Here is a 9,540-nt window from a genome sequence, read left to right as displayed (position 1 = left end):
GTTTAAATAGATGGTCTGCAGTGGTGAAAGAGACCAGACGTAAGGTGACCAAAAAGTCTAGGCAGGAGCCAAGGAGCCTCTGAATTAGGTTAGCAAAGCAAGGATGATTCCCAGATTTCCAATTCGGGCACCCCCCACCCCCACCGTGAATATCTGCGTCTAAAGGAGAGGCAGCCCAGTAGGGGAAGGCCTTAGAGAGGGAAGGTAACTTTGGTGCAAGGTAACCTGAGTTTGGGTAGGCCAGCATATCCCTTTGAGCTGGTCTGCGCCTTAGGAGGGAAGTTGAGAAGCAGACTTTGGAGTTACTGACACATCTGAGCAGTGCAGCCTGGGATAAGATTGCCAACATGCATCTTTCACCTTTGGCCACTTCTTCCCTTCTCCCAGGAGCCTGAGTACTCACTAGAGGAAATGTTCAGAAGGCAGCATGGGTCAAGGCAGGTGTCCTGGAAGACCTCACTGTAGGCCTCCTAAGCTGCCGCTCCTTCCCCGCAAGTCTGCGTCCTCCTTGGGCTCTCCACCCCTCCCTAGGACCCCAGTCTCAACCAGCCTCTAGACCCCACAGTCTCCTCAGCCCGCCAGGAAGAGAAAGGGTCAGGGACAGGCATAGCTCAAGACACAGGCTCTTCGGGCGGGGCCTAGAGCGCATGCGCGCATGCTGTACGGCAGCCTGGAAGGAGGGGCAGGAGGCGGTGGCTCTGGTTTCTCAGGGTGGCAGGCGGCAGCAGCGGGGACGCGGCTGGCGCGGGCACCATGAACCCGTTGTAAAGCGCAGGCTGCGAGGGAGGGAGGGCGGGGGGAGGAGGAGGCCTCGCGGTGAAGTTCTCCGCCATGAACCTGAGGGGCCTCTTCCAGGACTTCAACCCGAGGTGAGGCGCTGCGGGCTCGGCTCTAGGGAGGTGCAGCGGCGCTCAGCTGCAGCTAGAGGCAGGGCACCTGCAGCCCCGGGCGCCTGCCTGAGCTTCCCTGCGGGTGCCAGAGACTCTCTGGGAAAACAGTTTGTCTGGGCTCTGGTCCGATTCCTCCTCCCGAGCCCTGTACTTTCAATCCTCTGGCCTGCGGCACAGTTTAGACTCTCCAGGCTAGGTCCCCCGCCTGGCCCCGAGGGATCCCCGCTCTTCTTAGTATGCCCTCTCTTATTGCTGTCCCAACTTCCCCCTCTCAGTTCCAGCTTTTCGCACCGCTCTGCCTCCCCCCTATTCTCACAAGGGCCATTTCACTTGCCCGCACACCCCTCAGCCTTTGAGGTTTCCTTGGAGGTAAGCCCATTTCTCCCTTGTTTGCTTCTTTGTGGGGCCGATATCTGATATCTGAAACGGTGAATCCTTGGAGTCTGTGCCAGGGTATGGCAATACCTTACATAATGCCTTTGGGGGTGAACCTAACAGTTTTCCATGCGGGTTTGCTCATATGTTCACTATAAGTTTATTTGCAGGAAGTAGATATTGCTGTTCTATTTCCCTGCAATATTCCCCCAGATAGTGGGGGAATAACAGTGGACAATATGGAGAGAACACTGGCTAAAGAATCAAGCATCTGTCCCTCCACTTGCCCAAATGTTCTGTAACTGTTCCCTCCCTCAGGCTATGAGCCCCCGAAAGCAGAAAGCAGCGACCATCTCCTGATCCTCTCACTATCCCAGCACCTCCCATCATGTCTGACAAATAGTACCCACTTAAGAAATATTAGGGAACTAAATCAGACCGGGATTGGAGACAAGGCCATATGTAACTAGGTGATTCTCTGCTCATCTGAAAAATAAGGGGTTGGCCTAATTGATCTCTAAAGCCCCCTACTCTATGAAGGGTGTACTTATTTCTCTTATTTGTTGGTGGGAAGCCATGCACTCAATAAACCTTTTGTATGCTCGGTTTTATGCCAGGTGCTTCAGATGCTGGGAGGTTCCAGCTTGGGGGTGGAGAAAGGCATGTAAATACTAGTAGACAGTTTACAGCACTGTTCAATATTATACTGTGGGAGCTCACTATCTGGGCCCCTTGTGAGGGATGAAAGAAAGTCTGAGGTGGGAGGGAGAAAGACATAGAGTGTGTTGGGAATGGGAATGCTGTCTTCTTAGGGACGGAAACATTTTAAGCTGCAAGCTATTGTGACTTCCTAGGTGCTATTGTTCCTCTTTGAGCACTGCTGAGTTCATATTTGGGTCTGTAGTGACAAAGTCCCAGTCACTGTAGTCATGATTTTTTTGGCTTGAAGGCACTCTACATAGAGGGTCTTGTTGAGAGCAGGTTACTGAAAACAAACTGTAGTGTCTTCCTCTGCTGCTTATAGGAGCTAGGGCTGGGTTTCAGGATTGGTGCTGGAGTTGGACAGGCCTTGTGTGTTTGCATTGTTTGGTGAGGGTGATAAAATATGTCAAACCTGAATTGTTTTGCATCCTTGGACCACTCGTTTATCTGTCCATTTTATCTGTATAATGAGTGTAATCTCTTAGCAGGATAGAGAGGCCAAATTAATGATTGAGTACAAAGTGCTGTACAAATAGAAAGATTCAGGACTATTTTATAAGCTAATAGATAATTCAAAAGCCACAAAGAACTTTGAGGAGTAATCTAACTGGCTTTCAGAGTTGCCAAAGCAAAATAGTGCTGCACAGATACTATCTTGAACTATTTTTCCCTCTAGCATCTTCCCCCCTCAAAAAAATTGGTATATGAAAATTACAATGAAAGATTAGGTTTCTAAACAGCTTTGTAGTAATCATCAGCATATTTGTCAACACTTTAAATCTACTTGAAAAGTTTTAAAATCTTTTATAGGGTGCCATTTTCCTGAATCAGTGGGACTGAATGGTGTTACCCTACAGTGGTGACTGCTAAGACAGTGGCCAGGGAATATCAGCAAGTCTGATATATATTATTTTGGCTGGTGGTGTGTCATGTCTTGTGGGCACATCTAGTTTTTGACATTGTTCTTTAGTCTTGATCCCCGAGGAAGAGGGCCCTCCAGATAGCTAGAAAGCAAACTGAGGTGTTTAGACAAGAGATATCTTGTGCTAGGACCCCAACCTTATCATTGCTGCCTTGCTTTCTGCCTCTAATTCAGAACCAGTTATACATCTTCTTACCCCAGGATTTTGGCACATACTGTACTCTTTGCTGGGGATGTTTTCTTCTCCTCTCTTCTCCTATCCTCTTGACCTAGTTAACTCCTATTTATCCTTGAGATATCAGCTCAAACCTTATCATTGCTGCCTTTGATTCCTCTTGGTACTACTTGTGTAGCATGCTGTATTCTTCCATCATAGTACTTATTTGTACCCTTATATTTGTGTGTTTATTTGAGCAATGCCTGTCTCCCTTATTAAATTATCCCCTACTGTAGTCCTCTCATATAAGCTCCATGGGGCCAGGCCAGAACTTCATTCATTATGGTACTATGCATACCTGGAATAGTACTAGTATCTGGCTCAATAAATATTTGTGGAATGAATGAATGAATTACTCTCCAGAGCCTGTGAGAGAAGTCTAGAACTGCTTCTTTCAGTCACTGCTTTCCTGATCATGTATGGCCTGGTTCTCTTTCCTCTCATTCTCTTCCCTCCTTTAAAAAGCAGCCATTCCACTGCAGAGATAGGAAAGGTGACACTAAGGAAGGACGTGACTGCCTTTGCTTCTTGGATTATGTGTGTCACAGAAATAGTTCAAGGTGACCAGATGTCCTGCTTTTGGCGGGACAGTCCCGATTTTTGGACTTTTTTTTAAAATGCAGAGGGACACGGGACAAATTGTTAAAATCGGGACCTCTGGTCACCTTAAAATAGTTACTATCATGGTTTGGTGGTCCCAATTCATGAGATATGGCTTCAGATCTCCTTTCTTACCTTTTGATCTTGGTCAGTCTGAACTCACTGTTGTATTGCCAACACTCTGAAAAACTACATTGATAGAGAATGATTCACAAGTGTCAACACTCAATTGCATAAGACTGATGACCCTCTGCCTGTTTCCATCTGGCATAGAACTGGTTGGTCATGAACTACTTCTTAAGTACACAGGTTAGGACTTGCTGAAACAGATTCACTGGACTCACCAAGTCCTTCCTTGCATGCCTGAGGCTTCCTAATGGCTAGGGAGCCTATTCATTGAATTAGCAAACTGTTAGAAGTATAGGCAAACTGACTCCAAGGTGTTCCTGAGAGATAGAGATCTCGAAGTAGGTGACATTAAGTTGGCACACTGCCCTCCCCATGAAGCACTGGGATTTTCTTCTGTCTTGGTGGAATTGCTGGCTCAAAGAAGGACCTTCAACCCTGGTAGCCAGGCAGTGCTTGAAAGCTGTGAGGACTTGGCTAGGCATTTTGTCATCTGCAGTGAGCTCCTGACAAAGAGTGGTGTATCCTACAGGTGTGCTGGATTGAGAAAAAAGCAGAGGAACCTTGCTCTAGGACAGTGGTCGGCAAACTCATTAGTCAACAGAGCTAAATATCAACAGTACAACAATTGAAATTTCTTTTTAGAGCCAAATTTTTTAAACTTAAACTCCTTCTAACGCCACTTCTTTAAAAGAGACTCGCCCAGGCCGTGGTATTTTGTGGAAGAGCCACACTCAAGGGCCCAAAGAGCCGCATGTGGCTTGGGAGCTGCAGTTTGCCAACCACGGCTCTAGGGATTTCTTCCAGTGGGTGTGAGGTCAGTAGTGTTTAAAAACTTCCATGTGCTTCAACTTATAAAGTTATTCTGTAGTTTAAGTTATCTTGTCTCATATTTGAAGTCAGGAAAAAATGAAATGTGATTGCTGGTAATTGTTAACAAAAGGCAGCTACCTGGCTTTTAACAGTCTGTTTATAAAGGATTCATATTTAAAGCATTCATTACTCAAATATCTCCTGAGTTCCTGCTGTGTACCAAGACATGTGCTATGTGCTCTGAGTTCAAAAAGAAATGGGACATAGTCCCTTCCCATGCTCAAGCCCAGAAGAAGCAGAAATGGAGAGAGAAATTAAAGTTCAACACAGGATGAGACATTCCAGAGACAGGAACAAAATGCTGTGGAAGCACAAGAGGCAGAGCCACTAATTTTGTCTACAGCATGCTGGGAAGGTTCCACAGCTTGATCTTGAAGGATATAATTATAGGGTTTTGTCAGCCCAGAGGGCAGGAAAGGTGCAAAGTATGCAAAGGCATGAGTTCATGGGAGGGCATGGTATGTTCAGAGAGTGGTGAAAGGTCAGTGTACTGTACTGAGAACACTGCTAGTTACACGTGTCATGTAATTTAAAAATATTGTACACAGTGTTAACAATTACTTAAAATATTATTACATATTATTTTTTAAAAACACAGCACTGAGTGTATGTCAGTACTGTGAATGAACTACTCACCACCCAAATGTCTGTTTACCTGTCATTCTGTCATCTCAAAGCACCTGTAGTAAAAAAAAAAAAAAAAAAAAAAAAAAAAGTATTTTGATTATACTGAGGTTATTATTAGTAACTTGAGGTCCAGTGCACGAATTCATGCATGGTGGGGGGTCCAGCTGGTTCTAACCCTGATCAGGGTGGTGGTGGGAAACTGATCTGGGCTGGGGCCAGCCAGGGAGAGAGGCTACAGGAGGTTGGCCAACTGGCCCCGCCCCCCACAGTGTGCATCATAGCAACCTGTCATTCCAGTCACTTAGGATTTATATATATAGATAGTTGTGACTTATGGGCACCTACCATATGCCAGGCACAGTGTCAGTATTTTGTATCTATTATCTTGAATCTTTACAACAACCTTACTAGTTAGATATCAGCCTTATTTTACAGTCTTAGATAGCTTGTGACTTCCCTAAAGTCACACAGGCAATAAGGGGCCAAGTCAGGATTCTATCGATAACACAAATAGATCTCCTTCTGAAGCCTGTGTTCATTCCTGTATGCCATACTAGCCTCTAACTTAGTGACAGTCTCCCCACCCCATGACATAGTATGTTCAATATACTAAGGAGCCTTCTGTTTTGAGTTGCAACTGATTAAAGGGAACCTTATTCAGAGTTTACACATCCAAATGTGTATCATCCTTCAAAGAAGCTACTTAGGGAAAAGAGAAATATATACAGAATGGGGCAAAAGTAAGTTTACAGATCATATCGGAAATAATACAATAATCCAGGCTGCCAAAAGAAGGAGTTCATTGGGTCGTACTAGATCCCACTTCCTGTGGTGTAACACCCAGTGCTATTCCAGCCACCTACAACAGAGAAATGGGGACAAGATTCTTCTGTTCTTGTTTTACTAGCCTGGGAACTTAAAACTTACGACTTTTACAGTCCTGTTTCGATGCCTGCATATACATCAAACCTCAGATAAACCTCTGATTACCCCCTGGAGGACTAAGGAAAGAGTAGTCAAGTATCCGTACCACCTGACATCTATTATCCATACTGCCTGACCTCCATTGTCCAAACCACCTGAGCATTACAATCTTGGACCAGTCCAGAGGCTAAGAATGCAGGACTGATTCTTCTCCAGAATGCACCTTTAACTATAAGAAGCTTTTCTTCCTTCTTCAGAACATCCTGGATATTACCTCATTGTGTGTCTACTTTGCAAACCCTAAGACCCTTGAATAAATAGTTATTTAAAAAATAATAATAATAATCCTGTATAATAAAAGGCTAATAAGCAAATTGACCAAATGGTGGAACAACCAGTCGCTATGATGCACACTGACAACCAGGGGGCAGATACTTAATGCAGGAGCTGCCCCCTGGTGGTCAGTGTGCTCCCACAGGGGGAGCGCTGCTCTAGTGAGTGCAACACCCATGGTGGGAGCCTCTCCAGCCTGGGCTATAAGGAGCGAGGGGTCCCAGACTGCGAGAGCCCAGGACTGCAAGAGGGATGCCTGACTGCCAGGAGCAGGCCTAAGCCATCTGTCGGACATCTCCTGAATCTCCTGAGGGCTCCCAGACTGCAAGAGGGCACAGGCTGGGCTGAGGAACACCCCCCCCCCCCCACTAAACCCCCCAGTACACAAATTTCATGCACCAGGTCTCTAGTTAGTAAAGAATAAACTTTTTAGTATACTCACAACTGTAAACATACTTTTGCCCCATCCTGTCCATATATCTATTCCATTCCTTATATCCTTGTTACATATCTGAAATTTCCTTTTGAGTCAGATTACAAATCATATAAGGAAATGGTTTATTGTTCTGTAATCATATATAATTTTGAACTCAAATAATGCCACCTAGTTTGATCATGCATCTTATTCATTAAACTTGACTCTGACTTTTGGTTGTTTCCAAAAATTGAATATCCTCTTGGTCAAGTTCTGACAGCAATGAAGTTATTCAGAAGGACAGACTGCATTCTCTCAAGTGATTCCAGGAGGCATACTCTAAAGATGGTTTGAGCCCTAGCTGGCTTGGCTCGGTGGGTAGAGCATCAGCCTGTGGACTGAAGGGTCCCAGGTTCAGTTCCAGCCAAGGGCACAGCCTAAGTTGCAGGCTCGATCCCCAGTAGGGGGAGTTTGGGAGACAGCCAATCAATGATTCTCTTTCATCATTGATGTTTCTCTCTCTCCTTCTCCCTTCCTCTCTGAAATCAATAAAGAAACATAAAAAAAAATTTTTTTAAAAGATGGTTTGAGCCAAGAAGTGGAATAGTGCATTGCATCCCAGGGGAATTGTTTAAAGGAGACAAGTCTAATTTGAATGCATAATTTCTGGTTTCAAAAATATTTTTCTTATACTTGGCAATTACACACATATTTTTCTTGGCTGTGAGTTCTTTGAAGGTCGGATGTTGAGGCATTCAACAAATGTACTAATGAGTGATGTTAAGTATAAATAGACATGCACCACTGGACACTTTTTTGTAGGGGAGAAAGAGTGGGTTGGAGGAGTTTTAGATGGTTTCCTTGGACTCCAAGGTTAAGCTTGCCAATATTGAGCTTTGGGTTTCTAATTGCCTTTCCTGATTATAGTTCATGTCCATACAAGGTGACTAGAATTTAACATGAAAGCCTTGACTTAAGCTCTGGAAATGGGGTCTTTATAACTGATTATTTGTACTGTGTGCTAATAGGGAGAAAGGTCTCTTGGTTATACTAAGACCTGACAGTGAGAAAAATGATTGTTACAACTGTTCTGTTTTATAAAAATCTAGGGTCCCAGTGCATGAAATTCCTGCTCTGGAGGGGGATCCCTCAGTCCAGCCTGCTTCCCTCTCACAGTCCAGAAGCCCTCAGGGGATGTCCTAAACCAAAGTCTGGCCTCCCTTTGCCTTTGCCAGAGGCGACCGGGCTGATCAGGGGAAGGCACCACCCCCATCACCCCACTGCTGTGGCCACTGCCAGCCGCTGCAGCCACCAAGATGTTTTCATCAACACAGACTCCAGTCCCTTTACCATAAAAAAATGCCTGTGTCCGCTCTGGGCCTGCTCAAGCTGTGTTGCAGCAGCTCGGGCATGCCCCCTGTCTATGTCACCACCCACCAGCTCCTGCCTCCTCCGTTGGAAATGCCTCCACCTGAGGCAGTGTGACATTAGCACTGGGCAGGCCTGCGCACACCTCTGCTAGGGGCGGAAGTCCCTGCCCCCATCCCCACCCACCAGCTCCTGTGGCTCCTGTGCATACACAGTCTGTTGACCAGTCATGACTGGGACACCTTAGGACCAATTAGCATATTATCTCTTTAGATAGATAGATAGATAGATAGATAGATAGATAGTAATAGAAACTAAACTAAGTAAGATTGATTATAAGCTCAGGGCTTTCACTTTCCTTATATTAACACATTGATTGATATATGAGCAGCCTGATGAGGAGACAGGGTTAGGCCCAGGTTGTTTCACCTATGACTACACAGTTTTGTGCAGTCCTTGGCTCCTTATACTTCTCTTTAAAAGTGATTTGTTTTTATTTGGCTTTTTTGCTTCCTTATATCTATTGGTTAGATGTTCTTAAATATTTTTATCTTTAAAAAAGTTTAAATTGCCACTAAAAGACATTAAATTTGGTTAGTAAGATTATGATCAGTGTGAGAGGTATAGTCCCTTTAACAGTTTGGGACAGTGTCAGCAGATTGTCAGTTGGGGTCATTGTCTGAAGTGTTAGACATAGAAGTACTCACAGGGATGTGTCACCCAGAGCATTCATGTGTGTGCATGTGTGTCTGCTCTAATTAAGCCAGCAGCTTTCACTGAAGAAACCTGAAGGGTCTAAAAAGAGTTCGGTTGATTCTTTGGATTTGCAGAAAAAAGATACTAGAACACTTATACTCATAGAGTCATCTTTTTACTAAGTATATTCCCTTCCTTCTTCTCTCCCTCTCTCAATTCCTTTCCCCTCCCCACAAAGTGGAGAGGGAACTTGAGCCTCAAGCCAAAGCTCCATATAGATTTTAGAGAGGATAATAACTTTATAGTTTGATCCATGTGAGGCGACTAATGATCACATGCTATCATTACTGATTCAGATGAAGAGTGGAATAAATCTATTTTAAAGGTGTACTTAAAAAAGTGAAATTTAGGAAATAGTGGTTAATGCCAGAATACTCATTAGAACCTCCATTTGCTGGTTTGTGGAGAACCA

The 9,540-nt window shown here is 44.6% G+C and overlaps 1 protein-coding gene across 2 annotated transcripts in view; it reads left to right on the top strand.

The window, feature by feature from the left end:
- Positions 1-675: 675 nt before the first annotated feature.
- Positions 676-9,540, top strand: part of TMEM185A (transmembrane protein 185A) — a 35,362-nt gene continuing 26,497 nt past the window's right edge. The window contains exon 1 of one of the 2 annotated variants that reach the window (XM_045580386.1): positions 676-869. In XM_045580386.1, the coding sequence (XP_045436342.1) occupies positions 832-869 (38 nt within the window). In that variant the 5' untranslated portion in view covers positions 676-831. The remainder of the gene's footprint in view (positions 870-9,540) is intronic. The other variant, XM_036434464.2, reaches the window with a different exon arrangement.

The sequence above is a fragment of the Pipistrellus kuhlii genome, unplaced genomic scaffold (genome assembly GCF_014108245.1).
Source record: "Pipistrellus kuhlii isolate mPipKuh1 unplaced genomic scaffold, mPipKuh1.p scaffold_m20_p_124, whole genome shotgun sequence".
NCBI classification, from domain to species: Eukaryota; Metazoa; Chordata; class Mammalia; order Chiroptera; family Vespertilionidae; genus Pipistrellus; species Pipistrellus kuhlii.
The sequence above is the reverse complement of the archived record's forward strand: the minus strand, read 5'-3'. Positions and strand labels throughout refer to the sequence as shown.